General features: G+C 34.8%; 1 protein-coding gene across 2 annotated transcripts; it reads right to left on the bottom strand.

The window, feature by feature from the left end:
* Positions 1 to 2,110: 2,110 nt before the first annotated feature.
* Positions 2,111 to 20,520, bottom strand: LOC128167783 (uncharacterized). Of its 2 annotated transcripts, none has more exons than XM_052833697.1 (7): positions 20,409 to 20,520; positions 5,071 to 11,290; positions 4,896 to 4,950; positions 2,835 to 4,782; positions 2,629 to 2,712; positions 2,262 to 2,345; positions 2,111 to 2,173 (listed from the first exon to the last, which is right to left on the bottom strand). In XM_052833697.1, the coding sequence occupies exons 2-7, from the start codon at positions 11,163 to 11,165 to the stop codon at positions 2,124 to 2,126; spliced, it is 8,316 nt and encodes a 2,771-aa protein (XP_052689657.1). In that variant the 5' UTR covers positions 11,166 to 11,290; positions 20,409 to 20,520; the 3' UTR covers positions 2,111 to 2,123. The 2 variants fall into 2 exon arrangements, with proteins under 2 accessions (XP_052689657.1, XP_052689656.1); XM_052833696.1 differs by lacking the exon at positions 20,409 to 20,520 and adding an exon at positions 16,308 to 16,711.
* Positions 20,521 to 21,476: the final 956 nt, after the last annotated feature.

The raw sequence follows: 21,476 nt of genomic DNA, 5'->3' as shown, positions 1-21,476 counted from the left end.
GCACCCTGACCTCGATCTACTTATTCTAGGAATTGGATTTGTATCTTCTATGTATACTTGTACATTCACGTCTGCTGACCTACAGATGATCGTGTTTTGACCTCCATCAAAATACAATCTATGCGCCTATACTCATTACTGGAGTCGTAATTACACTGACTCACCTCGAGCCAAAAATAAATGCACCATCTACAGATTCCCGCATTCCGCCAGATGACCGATTCAACCCACAACACATGCGGCCAAAGCTGATGAATATTTGTTCTGTTCGGAGATAAATGTACAAAGTACCAGCAAAATGAACAAGACCATCCAGTCACGTCTACACATATCAATTTACAAATTTTATCTTTTAGAAAGAAAAAGAAATTTAGCCAAAACAGATTTTTTTTTCAAATACATGTATCTAAGAATCTAATATTGGACATCTACTCTCTTTCGAAAACACGACTTAGGTTATATTTTTAAGATGATAAAATTTTGTCAGATGACCTTGATGATGATGTCATTGAATGACATTCTTTAACATTATATTTTAAACTCCCGATTAAGAAGAGTTTAATAAATTAACCATGTGACAAGGAATAACATACATGTATCATAAAACAGAAAGTAATATATTTTCACTGCACGACGATGTCAGAAGTGATTCCTAACACACTGTTATCAAAATAATCTACTGACCGTTTGGCCACTGGACCCATCGTTTCGCCATGAACTCCCATTTTCTGTGTTTATGAACAACAAGGACGCCGTAACTATGAACTCTTTGATTTATTTCTCGGTATAAAAATGTAAAAACAAAACTTTCATGGTATAAACGTAAAAATTATGTAAATCCGGTCAACAATCAACTGCATGTTTGCAAGAACGTAAGTAACTGAACACATCTCTGTAATGCTACACAACAAATTGATGACCTACATGTATATTTATCATTTTTGTCAGAATAACCTCAATAATGACTAAGCCTACTGCTGAAAAAAGAAAACACATCGATTTTAATAACAAATGGTCTATGGATATCATTACAAGGATCGAAATAAAAAAATGAACAAAAATTAATTTTCCAACACACATTCAATTTACTTGTAAAATGTTCGAAGATATCGTGCGATAACACTTTTTAAAAACATTTTCAAACAAATTAGTTATTCTCAAATAAAACCCAGAATTCTCAAACTGTTTTTTTGTATTTATTCAAATAATTTTATCTTCAAAGTCTTGAAATAAATAGTATGAATCTGATGCTTTGAGAATGTGGATTAAAATAATAAATACAGATAGCACTAAAATGCTTACAGAATACAAACATATGAAAAAGATTTGATTGTAACAAAACCAAACTAAAGACAAAAACTATGGAATTCTTTGAACTAAATAATCCGTTCCAAAAAAAACCAAAAAAAAAACCGAACAAAAACGTTTTACTCGTAAATGGCTGCCCCAAAAACTCTATTTTCTTTTTCACATACCCGTATGTTGCATTGAACGTACACACATGGCAAAAATGAGGAGATATGAGATCTATACATGCATTGATTGTTCGTCTTTCTCCTTTAACACGTCACTATTATGCCACAATGATACAATGATAATGTTCTCAATCTTGTAAAGTTGATATTAAGCAAAAAGGACGGATAGTGCATTAGAAAGCTTTCAAGATATCAAGACACTAGCACAGCATCTACTTGTATCTATAAACAGGGAAAAGCAAATGGAAAATTAAGCAGAATCCATCAGTAAGAATCGAGAAAGCTAATTAAATGTCTTAAGTACACTGTTTATCAAATCACTGCAAAGTGGTGGGAGTAATATGTACACACTGTCGGTTATAAACGTATGAAAACTAGCACAAGCTATACATATATACATGTACATTTTAAGTCTATTCTAAAACAGGTTTTCTCATACACAAATGAACTAATGGCAGGATAACAGCTACTACTATTTACATTGTAGATGTACATCATTTTCCATGAAATGAACACTAGTCCTAAATCATCTCCTTGAACACAAGTATCACTTTCATGAGTTGAACACAAGTTATTTCTTCCAAACACACAGTTACTCTGTCAACCCTCAGATCTAAAAATCTGAAAGCAAACAGTTTCTCTCTCTCTTCAACTTGTCATTCTTGACAAAACTTCCTGAATTTTCTGAGTCATCACACCTACAAGAAATGTTAAAGTTAATCTATCACAAATAAATGTTTCTTCACAACATGGCCATCGATTTTAGCTTAAATTGAAGTCACCTACCCTCAGTTGTGTGATATTCATCCATTGTCCTCTTGATTTCATCCTTCCACAGTTGTAATTCTTGTTGAGCACTGACCACATCAGCTATATTAAAAACATAATTTCTTAACCCATGCAAAAATATATATCATTTAAGGTACCACAACCTTGTAACAAGGGAGATAACTCACCATGATACACATCAAGACTGTTATGAAGGCAATTACGTATACTGTTAAATTTTGGTCCACAATGTACTTGTATGCCTTACAATTTGAGATAAGATTTCTATTTGTTATCATTACTGATGAAATATTTTATACAACTGCACAAAAATGACCTAAAAACAAAGATTTTTTTCACAGAAAAAAAATCAGAAACCACATACCTGTCTTCTGTTTTAATTCATCATACATCCACATAATGGAAGCCACCATGTTCACACAAGAACTAACCATTTTTCTTTGTGCATCTGTAAACCCAAACAATACCAAATGACATAAATACATGGAATGATAAAAATAACTCTGTGATGAACCAAAACACAAAGACTAAAGAAAATTGCTGTATGGTAAGAACCTTAAGAAATCTTACCTGCAGGAGTCTGAATGGTTTGAGCTACCCCAGTAGCCGTCCTCTGGAGATTCACACTTGTCTTCTGTGATTCATTGTTGGCACTTTCTGTCTCCGCTCTTGTTACTTCATTTCCTCTAACAACATCCATCGCATCCCTATTGGGTCTATCGACATTGTCCAAATCTTGCAGCCTTTGGTTTGGGTTGCCAAGTGAACTATTTGAATTGGTGGGATTTGTGATGTTTGAGTTTATAGAGTTGGGATTGAAACTTGACACTTTCCCATCAGCGATATGCACATGGCTGAACTGGGTTCTAGGTTGGATACTCTCACTTGCAATTACTCTTGAAAGTAGAGCAGATTCACCTCTCCTTGTTTGTGCTGTAGGTGCAGTTTGATTCATCAGATGTTGATCTATGTGTGGCTGTCTGCTTATACTGGTTTGGTTAGATGAGCAAGTCTGAACATTGGACGATTGGTGAAAGTCTGCTGATGGCCTTACAGAATGTATGATTTGGTTATTACCAAGTCGCTGTGAAGAAGTACCACTATTTGGCTGCAGTGAACACGTTCCACTGGTTGGCTGCAGCTGACTGGATTTCAAAGAGCTTTGAGCACTAACCACTGACTGCATGGTTGGTTGTTGGTACTGGTTGGACCTAACAGTGGTTGATACTGGGTGATGGCCTGGAGGAACCATACATGAACCATTACGATATCCAATGTTTTGGTGGGCTGGAGGAATCACAGATATTGGAGCCTGAGTGGAAGGCAGGTGGGCATGGGCCATCATAGAAGATGAAGCTTGATTAGCAGACATGTTTGAGTAGGCTGCAGGAAACATAGGCTGGGCCTGATTGACTGTCGAAGGTGGGCAAGCCTGTGGGTTTGCTGTTAATGAACTCCTGCTAGGGTGCATATTCAGGGTTCCTTGGTTATTCATCGAGGATAGTTGTTTACTGACAAACATATTTTGATGAGCTGATGGTATCATAGATGGTGGGAAGTCTTGTCTGTTAACAGGCATATTCTGCTGATGAGCTGGTGGAACAGGACCTACATGCACATTACTGTGTATTTGTGGTTGAGAATGATTCATTGCTGATTGATTCATCGCCGATTGCTGAACCTGACTTGCTGCAGGTTGTTGTTGATACGTACAATTCTGTCTACTGTGATTAGGTAAAGCATTGTACCTGCTGGACTGGTGATTAACAGAAGTACCAGGATAAGGTGGTGGTTGGGTTTGAGGTACAACCATAGATCTCATGGTATTTGCCTCAGTCTGACATGCATTTAAGGGGTCACGACTGTTCATTTGTTGCGTAGTCTGGTATCTGCAAGGGTTCACCAGCCCTTGCTGTAGCCCTTGCTGTGATGTAATCATTTGACTATTCTGACAAGGTACTCCATCCATTCGGTAATCCCTTAACAAAGAATTAGGAGGAATTGTAGTAGCCATCTGAGAATTTTTCATTGGTTGCCGTTCACTTAGTGTGCTAGATTGGTGCCTAAGCCTTGTTTGATTATATTGCATGTAGTTTTGGTTTTCCATTCCCTTATCACTGAGTGATCTTGTGTTCCTTGCTCCTGTTGCCATCATACTCAAGTTTTGAGCACTGCTTTCAAGAGATTTTCTTCTTCTGTCCACTTGTCTACTTGCCATTGATGCATTCGTTGCTGGATTTGTCGGAGGCGTAAAGTTCTGTGACTGCTGGGATAAATTAGGGTTCTGTTGAACGGCAATTACATTGACTGGCATTGCAGCAGTGAAGGTAGCAGCTACTTGAACTGCTTGCTGTCTTTGCACAAATACTAAATTTGTGCCTATTAAAGATAGCAATGAATCTGTATTGCTTGATGATGTTTGATTGTTGTTTGTCTGAGCAAGTTCTCTGCTGCTTGTGGGAGGCCTCATCATGCTGGGTATAGCTGGACTAATTAATGACTGGGTTTGGTTAATCCCCTAAAATAGGAAAAATGATAATTATCAGTTTTGTTTGAAATGTTTCTAGCAACATCAATATTTGCAAACATAGGACTTTTTATTTTCGACAGTGTGTCATTTATTTGCTTTACCTGTGCATCTGATGGTTTATTGTATCTGTTCAACTGGTCCTTTTCAGGACCCAAACTACAAAAAATAATACAGTGATTAAAATATGGATTCATCGATATTTTATTCTCTGTTAGCTTTAAAATATTTATCACAATGCAATTTTATATATGGCTAAAAAAATGTTCGAAGTCTCACCTGCTTAAACTTAGTTTTGCATTGACCAGTACATTTTTCAAGGTGATGAACTTGTACCATATACTCTGTACATTTGGGTCTATTTTAGGCATAGCATTCATTGGCTCAGTCAACAAACATTTTATTTCATCTAGTTCCACATTCTTGACATCAAAATGTAGCAAAAACCCACATGGATCGAAATACATCTTGCAGACATTGCATTTGATACACTGCAGCTTAGGCTCTTTTAATTTCTGAAGCTCAAGAAAGCCAACAGTCAAATTGTCATCTCCATTTGCAGTAATCAAATTTTTAAATGACTTGCGGTGTGTGAAACAGATAGTTTGGTGATAATTTGAACTCTCTTGTCTCAACTCTGATAAAAACTTTTGCAAATGAGGATTATCAGACTGTTTCTCTAATATATCAATGTCACTCAAATTTGGCTTTTCTGGTCCAGACAAAACTGTTTCCTCTTTTGAAGAAACACTTCTTTTTCTATTTACAGGATTCTGGTGTTCCACCTCCTCACTGGGTTCTGATATCACTGACAAAGGAGTACCCCTGTTACTATCTGTTCCATAGTCTGATGAAGCTTCAGTTTCTTGTGAATTGCTCACATTTTGTGCACTTGCCAAATTTTCTACCACTGGTGAAACTGCACTTGACAACATTGGAAAGTCCTCTTCAGGCAAAATTTTTCTTGCGGTTTGATCTTTTTGTGGACTGATATTCAAAATTGGTGTTTCAGGTCTGCTGCTTGGTATAACCTCTTCCTGGTTTTGGTTTTTTCCAAAGGTTTTTGCACTAACAATATCTTCTTCTGCAATATATGGGCTTTGTGGTACACCATGATCATAGTACATAATTCTAATGTCACTGTAATCTACTTGATCTTCTGGAATTGTAGCTGTTGGGTTTGCTGGTGACATAAGTACTGAATCCATTAAGGTTTTTGAAGAATTACTCAAAAGCATCTTCTGTTCACTTGCTTTAGATTTTTTAGGTGTTTCTTCTAATGTGCTTTTCACTTTGTTCTTATCACTTTCACTTTGGCCTGCCTCATTTTCTCTAGGCTCAGCAACAGGGTTTTGTGATCTGGAAGTTGTCTTGGTGGTTTCACATTGTTTGCCATGTGATAGTTCTTCATTTCTGTTTACATCTGGAGTCTGTTTCTGTTGAATGTTTTCTCTATTCTCTTTGACTGATTCCCCTTTTTCTCCCACTTTCCCTTTTTCAATTTTAGATCTGTTCAGCATGTCTTTGATTTCTTCCTGTTTGTCTTGATTGTCTTTGTCTTCTTCACAAGCAGCCTTTTCAGTCTTTGATTTTGATTTTTCCAGATCAATTGAGAGTTGTTCATCATCAGAGCTCAGTTCCAAATCCTCATGCAGATTTCTATATTCTTGCAAGCTGACATCAGTTGTTGTTTGTGTTTCATCTATATCATTGCTTGACTTGAGACTCTCATTTGCCAGGGCATTGGTTGTGGTTTTACTGGAGTCATAGGTTACTTTCTTGAAACTTGCATCGTATATTTCTATTTTTCCTGGCACTTTTTGCAAGATGTTTTTGGCAATGATGTCCGTTTCAGTACGTTTTATGCCAGAGGTTGGCTTTTTAAACTCAGCTGTTCCTGGCTGGTTTGTTTTCTGGGTTGATGTATGCAACATTATTTTTCTCTTCTCTTTATCTTTATCCTGAATAGTCTTAGTTGCAGGCTTTATTAAAGGATTTCCATGGAGAATTTCAGCATGTGCTTTATGTTTTACTTTTTGAATCTTCCCAGATTTAGACATTTTTCTTCCTCCAATCTGCCCTTGTTTTAATTCAAAGCATGTTCTGTTCCTCACTTCTTTGTTCTTTTCAAGAACTTTCAAGTGTTCCTGAGATATAGCCCTACTTTGTCGTTTTGCCCCACTGGGAGAAATTTTAGCACCATCAATTTCTTCTCCACTTGTACCATTTCCATCAACTTCTTTTTCAGCTGACATTGTTTTCACTATAGCGTCATTTTCTCCATTTTCTCTAGAATCTTGAATGAAAGGCACTACTCCATCTGTTTCCATCTCAGATGAACTGCTTACATCAGTAGTACTTCTGGGACCAGAGTCTGAGTTTTCACTTTGACTTATTTCTTCTGATGTAGACTTAGAGCAAACATTCGCTTTCTCATTTATAGACAGAGTGGTTGAAACTTTTTTTGTTGGCCCTTTAACCGTTGTTTTGGCTGCAGACATATTTTTTGGTCCATCTGTTCTTATTCGAGAACTGGGTTTGTTAACCTTATCTTTCTTGGAACCTGTATGTTTTGTCTTAAGTGGGGTACTAGGCATGAAGAGGTCTTCTTGCTCTATCAACTTGATTTTCGATGCTGTCTGACCTTGGGGTCTCATTTTCTCTATTTTTGATGTTCCTGCCTTCGAATTACATGAACCAACATGTTTTCTCACCATATGTTTATCTTCTTTTCCTGATTTGCTGCTTGACATATCATTCTGTTTGTAAGGTTTCTGTTTAGGATTAATTCCCTCTGTTGTAGTAATATGTTTGTTGCTCTTCTTTGGCGGTATAGAGGTTTCTCTATCACTGGATTCAATTGATGTTGTTGATGAGTCTCGTTTTTTGTCTTTTCTTGACACTAACTTTGGCAAGGTTTCATCACATGTACTCTGCATTGAATCACTGGATATATTGTTTTCTTCACTAAATTCTCCCGATTTTTGTTCTTTACTATTGTCTGTCTTTTTATTGAGTAACTTGATATCCATTGACACATTTTTTGCATCCTCTGATTTTTTTCTGTCTGATGATTGCATATTTTTTTTCTCCTTCAACTTTTTCTTTTCTTTATCCTTTGTAATTGATTGCATTTTTGGCTTTGGTTGCTCCTTTAAAGCATTTCTCTTTGCATCTTTCAAATTCCCTCCTTTTGTATGTTTAATGGAAGCACTAATTTTTTTCTGAATAGTATCAGTTTTATTTGTGTGGATATCCTTCCTAACCTTCAAACTCTTGGCAACCTGTGAATTTTTATCACTGATTGGACGTTTTTCATTTGATATTTTCTGGTGACTTTTTTCTTTCAGATTTTGATCCGTTTGGTTCACAGCTGATTTTGCTGACTCCTTTGACATCAGCTCAATATTTTCTTTCTGTTGAGTTTCACTTTTGTCTTCTCCACCAGATTCTTTGGAAATCGCCTCAAAAAGATTTTTTTTCACAACTTCACCACTATATTCCTGTACTGCATTTTTATTGGAAACATTGTCCAATACATTTCTGATTGGTGTTGAAGTTTTGACAATGCCCTCATAATCCACTTCAAATGAATTTTGACTGGACAAATCCTTCTGAGATTTGTCCACACTTTCTTCTGTATCACTCAATGATTTTTCTGCATCACACTCTGGTATCACATCTACATTTGTCGAATCACTTGGTGGCTCCATCACTTTTTGTTGAATCCTATCTTGAGAGTCCACATTTTCAGTTCCACTGCTAGATTTAGAACCAGAGTCTTGTTCAGAATTGGTGAACTCATCAAATGATGCCAAATCCAAGTCTGAAGAGTCTTTTCGAACTGGTTTGATACTACTTTCTGGAGAACCTTCAGTAGTATTTTCACTTTCCTTTGTTTGCACTTTTTCAGTTTGCATCTCAGGACTGTTTGGAGATTTCATATTTTTCTCGTATTTACTTTTGATGCTAACAGTCTTTAACATTAGAGGATTCAATTGTTGCTTGGAGATGTTGATAGATAATTCAATTGATTGTTCAACACTTTCTTGATTTGCAATTTCTTTTCTTTTTGGACTCTTGATTAAAGTCTTTGGCATGCTTGCATTTCTTTTAAACTCTGCCTCCATCTCCAGTGCAGCAAAATTCTGTTCATTTAATTTGTTTGTTGGAACCTGTGCATTTTGCTCCTTTGACATTTCAGTGAACAGATTGGGTGCTAAAGTTGCAGATTTACTCTGAGCAACTTGAACACTGCTGTCTTGCTTTGGATCTTGTCTTTCTTCGGTATCTTCTGTTTTCTTCAAAGATACTGTAGATGTGTATACTTGTTTTGATAAACCAGATTCCGCAACTATCGTTTGCTCAGCCATGAGATGAGAAATGTTTCTCTTGCACTTTTTCACACTTGGACTAAGGTCTTGTATGCCGGTATTGCTATTGTTTACATCTTTGGATGGATGTTTACGCTTTCTTGCACTACAAGTTTCTTTCTTCTCTGTTTCTTTTTCACATATCACATTTCTTTTCTCATTTGATGTCACTGAAATCCTTAAGTTTTCTTGAGTTTTTGATGAGCTTTGACTGCTTCCTTCATGAGTGGATGATTTGTCAGACATCTGTTGAGGTTTTTTAGGGGATTTCGGTTTCACTTGGATTGTTCTGTATTCAGTTTCCTGTGCTTTGCACTCATGTTCCCTTGAAGTGGTATCTTGAGGAATAAATGGTTCATCTAAAAGCTCAAAATGACTGTGTTCTGTGACACTTCCAACAAGTTTTCCTAGAAGGTCATCTACACTTGCTAGCATTTTTTCTTTATTTTCTTCTTCATATCTTTCAAACTGTCTCTTAACAATTGCCTCATTTCTGCTTGGATTTCGAAGGTTTCCAGACATCTTATCACACTTTTTGGGGTTTTTAGAAGGTGGAGGGGTAATTTTTCTATCTCTTTCACCAGACTTTCGGTTTGCAATTCTCTCTGAGCTCCTACTTCTGCTGCTTGATGAGGAAGAGTTGGATTCTGTTGACGTAATACTAGACAAACTGTCAACAGAGTCTCTTCTTCGTAGCCTACGATTTTCTTCAGATGAATAGCTTGGTGACCGGTTTCTTGATCGGATAGTTTCATCATTCCACTGCATCTCTAAATAACTCTGTGAATCATAATCACTGTTTCTCTTTGGACTGCCAGCAATCCTTTTAGGGGGACTTACTGACCTGTAGCTTCCACTGGTTTCTGAACTCTTGGATCTGTATCGACTTCTTGACCCACTTTGAGATCTTGACCTAGAAAGACTCCTTGACCTGTACTCTCGGCTCCTTGACCTACTTCGGGAACTGCTTCTGTAACTGCGAGAATTGCTTCTGTAACTGCGGGAATTGCTTCTGTAACTGCGTGATCTGCATCTCCTATCCCTTGACGAGCTTGGTGACCTAGACCTAAAACTATATCTGCTGTCCCTTGATGAGCCTCTGGAGTAAGACCGTGAATAACCTCTTGATCTATGGTAGCCTCTGTTTGAATTATGATGTTCTCTAGAAGATCTGCTATTTCTGGAAGAACTCCGTGATCGGGAATATGATGAACTTTTTGATCTGTAATTTCTTCCACGAAAACTGCCTCTAGATTTTCTTCCATACGATTCCGATTTATGTTCATAACTTCTTGAATTTACATATGAATGAGTTTGTCCCCGGTCATAACTTCTAGGATAGGGTTTAGGGTCTCTTCGAGATGGCGATCTGTATCCATCTCTTCTTGATGGACTGCGAGAGCGAGAACTTGAAGGACTCCTTGAGGTGTAGTATCTACTTGAAGATCTTTCCCTGCATCTTCTATATCTTGACTGACTCTGTGATCGGGATCTAGATTTATATCTTTCAGGGGTTCTAGAGTTGCTTCTGCTGTTTTTAAAATTGTATGGGTATATACCTTGACTAGTGAAATGTCTTTTTCTGTTTCCGTCTCTATTTCCATAGATGGTGTTTACGAGACTATTTTCGTTGAATTCCCTTTTATATGGTTCATTTTGGCTGAATCTTCCAGCTCTCTGTTTTGTGCTTAGGTAAGCCGTAAAATCATCCCTTTCCTCATCAGTTTCTCTATTCACTGGCGGTTTTCTGAACCATTTGTATCTGGTGTTCCAATTCAGCTGGAAGGTTTGTCTTGAATTGTTGCTAACACCTCCTCCTCTACTGTTTAAGTTTTCTCTGCCTCTTCCAAGTGGAGGTTTGTAATTAGATGTAGATGCAATCCTTTCCTCAGTTTGAAATGATTCTTCAAATTCATCAAAGGGCCTTATTCCACTAAATCTTTTACTAAATTTGGATCTCTGCACTGTATCTTCATCATTTCTGGTAAATCGTTTATTCATTTCTGAATATTCACTTATTTTCTTGCCTGTTAAATTTTTATGAAAATTGTAGCCTCTTTGTAGATTTCTTCTGCAATTATCATTTTCTGCATCTTTCTCCCAAAAATCAATCGTATTTCTCACATCTGTAAAAAACAAAGATATCTTTTACATCCTACATACATAAAGCTTTGGTATAAACTGGGTAACATTTTTGAAAAAACATAAAATTACTATGGAACCATGTTGTCCTACTGAGGGCCCATTCCCCTATTATCTCCCTTAGGGACCTTTAATTAGGTTGTTAATAAAGGTTTAGAAATGATCTAAAGTCAACCATCAGTATCTTCTTTAAACAAAAGTTGTGATGCTCAATAGAATTAAAAACTGTATTAAATTTATTAAAACCATGATTCCCAAACTGAGACAAATTCTGCTGAAGTTTTCCATGATCTGTAATTTTATCAACCAATCAATACAAAGTAAGAAGGCTTGTGGAACAGAATATGCATGACTAATGTTAAAATTTTTCCTTAGAGCATAAAATTTTCCATCACATATGATCAGACGTACATGATAAACATTATCTAACATTTCCACTCAAGTCATTGACAGAAAGTTTAAAATTTTCCACTGCTCGGTCGTGAGAACTGAATACAATTTAATACCTTATTTTTCCACTCAACATTATAACGAAAGCTAAAAATTTTCCATCACATGGTCTAAGCTTACAGCAAATACACAACCTTGAATAATATTAGGGTCAATATATATTCCAATCAACAAGAAATAAGAATGTATAAAAAATTGTCTGAAATGACAACTCTCTTGAATGAAAGAAGGTCAAATGTGCATGAAATCTTCCATTCATAAGCTGTGAAGCAAAACCAATCTTTAGCCTGGGTACAGTACAATACAATCCTTTTGCAAAGCATAAAACAAGAGAACGGGTAAACATATCAGTACCCAAATGACATCCTAAGTGTTTTGAATTGCTCACGATGAATGAATAAATCAAATCAGATCTAATCTGGAGCCAAATATGATGAAACGATCTGTAATCCTCTCTTTATGAACACATCAATGCATGAATCTAAAGTGACCATTTTTGAGTACCAGAAATACCAAGAAGAATGAAAATAAAAAGATTTCAGTTATCTTCCAATCCTAATTTTAACAGGACTTTCTGCTTGCCTTAAAAAACTGAATAAACCTTTCGTTTCCTATTTAATATATATTCTCAGTGAAAATTTTCGATATGAATGTAATTACTCTTGTTGTTATAATAAATAACAAACTACTATAGTAACTGATTATTTAGCTACTTTTGATCTTCAAAAAGAAATGTTTGATTTGTTATCAATCACTATCTTGTAAATATAACACATCTGTTTTCATATCATATCCTCTATCAGCCCAAAGGGCGAATTATAAGGGCTGATAGTGGTGTTTTGGACTGATACACATCTTCGCTAGCCAAGGGTGACGATCCACTCTGCTACTCTGAGTAGCAGAGTGGATTGTCACACTTGGCTAGCGAAGATGGCTGATACAGGGTGTAATATGGAAAAAGGTATGTACCATTCATCATGAATACATTCTTTCAGTACCTGGTACTTATTATTAACAAAATACAGACATGCTTGTAGAGTTTTTATCTCTCCTGTGTTATTGTGCGAGCCTTGCAGCCATTTGTGACATACCGTAGTAGTCTTATGTAATATGTGTGTTAGATATTATGTATTGAGATCTATAGGTGTTCATTGTTACAAGAGGCCAATTTGCCTTTACAGTATCTCAAACATATCAGTAAATTGAAAGTCTTATGATATTACAATTTAAGGAGGTTGGGTGGCCATCTCATTGAAAAGTATATACCGGGGTACATGACAAGGCAATAAAATTTTTACAAGTTGATGGTTATCAACTCAGGTCACATGGTCACCAAAATTTTCAAATCATTCAACTCAGTACTAACTCAAATCCTTCAAGGAAAAGAACATAAATTTGAGGTCAACACTCAAACTTGAGGCTGAGTAATGACTTGAGGAAACTTGGTGACGATGGGGCCTGTTATGACTGTGTAAATGAATTTTGTTCCAAGACCAAAGCGCATTTTTCGAGAGCAATAGAACGTTCTGATTTGAAATGTTGGAAATACAAAATAATACAATATTGTAATAGAGCAATGAATGAAAAGAAAATGTTTAATTGGATAACTTATTCCTTGTTAACAACTAAAGAACAATATTAATCAATTCAATAATTATTTTTGTCAATGATTAAAAGGGCGAAGTTAATAAATATTCAAGCAATCCTTTTTTTTTTCTTTTTTTTTTTTTTTACAAATGTTAATGTACAATATATCACTGCTACCATGCTGATAAAAACTTGTTGGATTTACATCTTTGAAGTTGCTTGCAGTAAAAAGTTTGAGTTCTTCATTAGAGATGAGAAAAATCTGTTGATAACTAATATGTGATGTCCTGATGTCCAATGCATATTTCTATCCAAATCAGGCTATAGTATCAGCCGGTATATTTAGCAAATAGGGAGCCCCCTCCCCCTCACAGCCTCACCCATTGCTGCAGTGTAAAAAAATCTCCCAAGTCACTATAATACTAATATGCTATACAATATTTATATTACTAATACAGTTTATAAATCATTGACTTGCATTACCTGATGATAACAGTTTAATGATGTCTTATATAAATGTAACATTTGCTGAAAAATAGATTGGAAATACCAATCTAAAATTAGAGACCACATCACCATGCTAACTGTACAGCGATACCTATTGACCTAGCTAGTTTATGTATAGCGGTCAAGCAAGACAGACTTTATGGTCAGACAAAATAATCCACATTTTTGTTTCATGTCAACTCAAAGCTGCTAGGAGTACTTAGAAATCTATAACATCTTACCGATACATATTTAGAGTGATGACTTGGTCTTTTGCACTTCAATTTCACACTACTATATGAAAAATGACCATTTGGGCTAGTTGAATACTGGTTTTCGGTTTATGTTTTATGCATACTTAAATCATCCCTGTCTTCATGCAGAGTTATAATAATTCTAATAATGCTCACAGTTCATTTCACATAATTCAACAACTTAAAAAAGAGGATTTTACCATAAATGTTAAACTAGCCCTGCAACCCCCACCCCTACTCCTACACTGAGGCCTTTTAATTTTTCAGCTAGAAGGTGCATTGTCTATTCCTTACATGTTATAAGTGCGTCTGCTTACAGTACTACATGGTCGAATCCAAAACAATTTTCAAGGGGTGGGGGTGGTTAAGGGTTAATCAATTGTGTTTTCCAGGGCAAATTGAGGCATATGTTTGGCAATTTTACTATGTGAATTTAAACAAATATTAAAATTCTTGGTGGGGGGGGGGGGGGGCCTGGACCCCACCTCTAGATATGCACATTTAATAGATAAACAGGTACTTCAACTCTATATAATTATGATCAATGTACAGGTACAAGTTTAAGGTCATGACAAAATCATTGATTGATAATGCTCAAGTTCATTTTATTTCAAATGGATAATACATAGTTAATAAATTAACTTTTATCTACAATAATTGCATATAGTTGTGCGCTACCTATTGCCGTTTTTAGAGCTTTGAAATGATATATTCATTACTACATGAACTACGTCACAAAAGTTATTCGAGTTCAGTCAACCAATAAAGTGTTCTCACCACAGTGAAACCAGAACAATTTTGGTAGCTACATTTTTTTCAAGATTTCATGGGTATTAATTTTTCTTTCACAAAGTTTTAAAAATCATGAAACACAAAATGGGCAAGTCATCCCAGCTAGACATTGATAATTACATCTACTCTGGCTGTAGGCCTGTAAATAATTGGCAATGAACAGTTCTGAAATTCTAGAGAAAGGTAAGATGATCACTGTAAATGTGAACATAACCCATCCAAACCTTAAAAGCTTTTCAGATGCCAAAAATAATGATAGGTGTTAAAATGGAAATATATCAAAAGCTTTGGCAAGGAAAACAAAGGGAGGGGAATTTCCAATTGCACTGTTTATCTACCGGTTTTTGTCAGCTAGGTAATAAAGATATATGAACTACAGAGTACTAATTCAAAGTATGCAAACTTGTACCCATGGATGAGGCTCCATTAAACTACACATTAAACCTCCCTCCTTGAGCAACCTGACACATAATCCCTCTTTCCTGCTGACATATGATAATACAAATACTTCAAACTTTTGTTTGCTGATGGTATCTCCTACATTCAAGTTTGATTATCAAACACAAAGGCTGTTTTTGGGGTAGACCTGTTCAACTCTCCTTCCACAGTACATGTACATCACTTAAACAACCGCAAAGAAAAAATATAATTCCAGGCCTGTCACATATCTTATTTTTCACATCTTTTCTGAATTGAGGGGTTTTCTTTGATCCAACATGATCAAAAGTTCCATATAATTGTAACAGCCTATATATATAAAAAAAATACTAATGGATTTTGTAAATGCCTTACAAAATTTTTAGAATTTTTTGAATTATTTTTCATAAGAAAGGAGAATTACCTAATAATTCAGGGAATTTTACTGCTTAAGCAAGCACATGTGTAAAACTTTGATATACCAGTAGTTGTAAATGAAAACCATTGCAAAAAGTTTATACAAAAAGCATTATCTTTGCAGAAAATCTTTAAAAAAAAATCTTGAGCAGCTGTATGGTAATGTGCACATCTGCCAGAGTACCTTGGTGTAACAATAAGCCATCACATAAAGGAAAATTAAATCTTTTTATCAGGTAACCATAGCTATATATCAATCAAATCTCACACCTGTCTTATAGGAATTCAAGTTTTAAAACTGACCTAATTGAAGATTCAAGAAGACAGAGATTGACAAAGTATTCAGTTGGGTCAATTCAACAATGATTTTTTAAGAATTTTGCATATTAATATATATGTTACTGCCAATGCAACTGAATCCTATGATATTTAGAAGGAATCAATTTTAGAATGTATGATGCCTTGAACAGGCATACAGTATATACATGTATGTACCTTTTAACTCTTTTAAAACAGACAAAAATGCAGAAAGTTTTTCATGCACAAACTTTTTTTGAGAATTCTTATAATTATAATTACCGATCAAATTAATTCTTACCTGGCATTTCATAATTTTGCCAGTATCTGTTTCGAGGGTGCATATTTTTAGTACTCTTGGCGGGAGAACTATAACAATTCATTCCAGTCTCCCAGAGGAAGTCCCTTTTACAGGTTAAATATTTTTACATCTGTTCCAATTTCACAGCAGCAGTTAATTCCTCTGCTAAGTGTCCAAGTAATACAACATTGTCACTGCATATATAGTCTTTCTGATCCTTTCTCTGGATAAGTTCTCACAAAAACCATGCTTAGATGAGCCCGACTTTGATTGACCCAGTCAAACCCACTTACTGAGTGAGGAATGTGAAGATATCTGATATGGAGCATTCCATTTCTTAAGCTGAATAGACTCTTCCACTTATAAATACTACTATGAGTTTTACAACTGACCAGTGGGCATATGATAGTAAATACACATTTTATATATTTTTTTTTTTTTTTTTTTTTTTTTTTTTTACATATATCATTACTTTACCAAAAGAATAAACAGTTTTGCAGGTACTAATTTCTGTTTTTAAACATATGACAAAAAAATTTGTTACTTCGCCTTAGCAATCAATTTATATATTAATTGTTCCTAATACAACCTACCATTCTCTACCTTTGAAACATGACTGAAAGTGACAGCTACATGCTGAAGTTTTAATCTGTTTTAATTATATCACTCAGGACAGCTTGGGTGTCATACCTATTAAATCCTTAATTGTGACAAGTTTTACTCACCAAAATTGAGTAAATCTGGATCCAACACCTTTTAATTTTTCCCAGGGTAATTAAAACTTTAATGACTAAATATGTGTTAAATATTTAATTTTTTTTCACTTCTGTGTAGCCTTTGGATTAACTTGAGTAAAAATTTCAAAAATGCTTGATCACTGGGACTTCCATAATTCAACTATATTGTAATTTGACTTTATTTGTAAAATAGAGCAACTACATTAACTACATTAAAGCACAAAATTATTTATAGTTACCATCATGAAACTACTTTGTGTCAAATTTTACCTCATCAAGACGCCTTAATTGATATACTGGCAGTTAGTGTTCAGTAATAGTCCTAATTCCATGCAGAATTAACACTTAATTAAGAGGGCGTGGTGGCTGTGTCCATTTTTTTTACTGTAATGATCTCCTTTAAAAAGAGAGCTCTGTACAAGAATATAGGAAATGCCAAAAATCAAAACGTGAAAAATATATGGACTTTTTCTTTACCAAATAATAGTTTATAGGAAAATACATCATATCTAAAAATTTAAGGAGGATCTGATGGCTAATTTGTAGACCACCCAGTCTCTTTAATTTATATATACTGTATGTTTTTCAGACAATGTCATGTACTTCTCTGAATCAATTAATTAATCAGAAATTTTAACCCTGAAGGAATAGGCACTCTGGATAATAAACATATATTGGATTCCAATAGCTAACTGAATATAAAATGAAGCCAATTGCTGGTAACCAAGCTAACAATGACTGGACATACAGGTATTGACTCACGGGGAGACCGCATGTTTGTTCTTGTACCAGCTAAAAACAGCTAGCCAGGCTACCAATGAACAACAGATTCCATGAAACTTTAGGTAAATATTACAATGTACTTTCTTTTCTTATTTATTTAAAAGGGCTGTGTGGTCTGGTCATTTTTAGACTATATTGATCTCATTCTGGAGAACTCAGTAAAATGATGTAGGAAAAAGATATGGTACGAATTTTTCTTTACAATGAAATCACGAATACAGCTATGAAAATCATACCTAAAATTTTACAATAGATCTGGGCCCGGTTTTTCGAAAGGTGGTTAATTTGTTGACCACACAGTCTCCATAAAAAATGCTAATGCAGTTTGGGGCTGATACCATCTATAGCAAACATCCATCATACTCTTAAAATTCCTAACTAAAGATCCTCATCATAGCTATAAAGATTATCATCAGCGGTAGCCTTATCAACAAACACTTATCCGGTATATTCTTTATGCACTCAGATATCATACATGTACCACCTCGGTCAGTATCTTTTGGAATATAGCTGTATAATTACATTCCTTTGTTCTTATTATCATTTTTTCAACGCAAATCATGATAACAGCTGTTGTTTTCCTGATTTTTTTGGTAACTTGTGTTGCTAATAGCTATTTACTATTATGATGATTTTTTAAGCTTTGCTTCAATGGTATGAAGATGGTCTTTACTATGAAATGAAAAACATAGACAACTTGCAAAGCAGATCAATTATTTCATGTTTCATTTCCATCAATTTTGATAAATTTGAATTTTCTTTTAAACCTATTTGTACATTAATGGATATATCTAAATTGTTGTCATTTTATGATACAATTGCAGATCTTTTTACTAAAGAAACATTGTACACTAAGAATTGGCATTATTTTTTATTAATCATGTTTGTTTTGAAGTAAAATATTTATCATTACCTCCCTAGAAAGAACTATTATATGGTTTAAATATACTAACACTAAAAGATAAATATATGAGCACGTCAATCAATTTCAGGAGTTATCCCCCATGAAAACAATTGCATTTTTTTTCCTTTTTTATACATATGTAACCTCCTAGCAGGTTTTCATTTTGAAGTTTTTCAACAGACTTGCTCATTATATTCTTGAAAATTCCTGCTGTTATCAAACACAGAGATGTGTAAACCCTGCACTTATCAGCCTCCTAATTAAATCTGTCATCACGCACCCCCCTTAGGGAGGGTTTATGACCTTTTCTCAAATAAAATTGTTTTGGCATTACCCCATAGCTGTTACATTTCAATTGTATCCATTCTTTAACCTTATTATTTTAAAATTTGTGAATTCACTTGGCTGTTTTTACTCTCTTTTTGCCTGATCTTCTGTCACTTGTCTACCAGTTCCTTGAGTTGCTTGAAAATAATTACAAAGAGTGAGTTTCTGTATCTTCTTAATTATAGACAAACTTGTCAAAACATCAGCAATTGAGTAAGATTTGCAACTTTCAGCATTCACATCAAGAACAGTTATACAGTACCATCACAACAAATAACTGGAAAAAAACCCCCAACATTCCTTCGTGTACATTGCCATCGGGATATATATATATATATAGAAATACAAGTAGGATCATACTTAAACAATGACAATTTAATTGATTATAGGTCGTCAGTTGATACCTCATTCTCTGTCGGAATTGTAGCAAGAATGTCATGCAGATCTGATGCATGTCTAAAATTCAACTCACTGAATAACAGTAAATAAAAGTTTGGTGTCCATTCAGTTACTTTATGAATACATGCACCCCCAAAAAGCAGAAATTATATTTGCATGTAGCTATCAATTGGTGTAAAAATTTGGAGAGAGGGAAAATAAAAATAGATATATATAGATGGTAAACTAGACTGACACAAATCCTTATCATCAGTTATATATTAATGATTTAAGTGAGTAGTGAACCTATACTTATAGGGGTGGCTTTTGTAAGATTAAGCTGATTTTGATGAATAACTTCCAATTACATGTACATGTATCATCATTGCTACTTTATATTGTCTTATGCAATTAATCCTATACGGATGGATTTGGTTATATGAAATCATTAACCCCTCTAAGTAACTTAATATAAACAGTTTCCACTTACTTCATCAAAGGATGATATTTCGGTGTCAATTTTCCTGTTAGTCAAGGGAGTGTGGAGGCTCTTAGTAACTTATTTATTTTGACTGCATGCAGAGTTGATTTTTAAAAACTTCCTAAAACTAAACAGTTTGACCAGATACTATTTTTCCTCTTCCACAAACAAACACTGGGCCATTTCAAACACTGTATACTCAATTGGTTAATAGTTAACAGCATGATCTCATGAACAAGAGCCATCATCTCCCAATAAAATGACCTGCTGCTGAGGACCTGCTGCTCAGACCCAATAAACAAATTAAGCTTTATGAAGCCCTACCGACAATCATCACAGATATACAAAGGTGGTAATCAACGGGGGAGGGTGGGGGTGTAAAAAGGGGGACAAATTAAGCTATGGGTGTTCTATTCTTTAAAATAACAGCTCCATTTAAATTTCTGAAATATGATACTATAAAAGGTATATAAACTTGAATTCATACATACCATATGTATCTTTTGTCGAGATTCACAAAGGAAGAGTGTTCTGGCGCCTTTCCTAATTTCTTATGCATGCATTTTCAGGGGTGGAGACGTTAAAACTTCTAAAAAGATAAAATATGGTCATTTCTAGAGTCAAAACAATGTGATCATTCGCTCAGAAAAAGTTCTGGCTTGAACTGGAACTATCTTGGGAGCATCTGCATTCAATGTCCCATGGTAGATGACCCTGAATAAAAAACAATCCCATTGATGATCCATTTTAAAATAAAATCCATTGCTATGGTGAATACTTTGTTGATTAATAGGATATGATATGCTACTTCAAAAGTAAAAGTTTGGCACCCCCAAAAAATCTAGGGGTGTCCAGTGTCCTCCCCAGGGAAAATACTGCTAGGTCAATATTATTTTTATATTATATTTCTACAGAAGTAATTTCAGAAGTAATGAAGTCTAAATGGCTTCTTTTTATAAAAGAATAAAAGACATAAAAACCCACATGATTTGGACATGGCAGACATTGAAAATTGCACTAAACCCACATTATAACCATGCATAAAAAATTTAACCAAAAGTTATGATTATAATTGGTCTCTGCTATTTAGACACTGTAATGATATCAGCAAGCTGTGACATACAAGTAAAAAGAGATTGCTGTTCTTCTTTTTTTTTCCAAAAGAACTAGGGCACGTATCAGGCAATGACAAAAAGGAGTGGTTTATGTGCGAAACAGTCAAAAATGACAAAATTTGCTAGAGTGTCCTTGATAAAACATTTTCAGAAATCTGTCAAGAACTTTTCCATTTAAAAGAGATAAAAAAAATGCTTTTCTTTTATATTGTCAGCTTTTGAGAGTGCACTAAAAAAATTACATTCCTACAAGAAAAAAACCAAAAATAAACAAAGTTGGTAGGTGGTTGATGGCAATAAATTTTCATAAATCACCACATATTATTACAGAGAGCTAGTCAAGTTATAGTAAAGCTAGCAGAACTATCATTGCTTTGAGAACAACTTTTGAGACAGTTCAGTTCAGACTGTCAATGTTAAGAATGCAAAACTTACCTTTAGAGA

Source organism: Crassostrea angulata, chromosome 10 (assembly GCF_025612915.1).
Source record: "Crassostrea angulata isolate pt1a10 chromosome 10, ASM2561291v2, whole genome shotgun sequence".
NCBI classification, from domain to species: Eukaryota; Metazoa; Mollusca; class Bivalvia; order Ostreida; family Ostreidae; genus Magallana; species Magallana angulata.
Note: the sequence above shows the minus strand (reverse complement) of the source record. Positions and strands in the feature narration are given on the sequence as shown.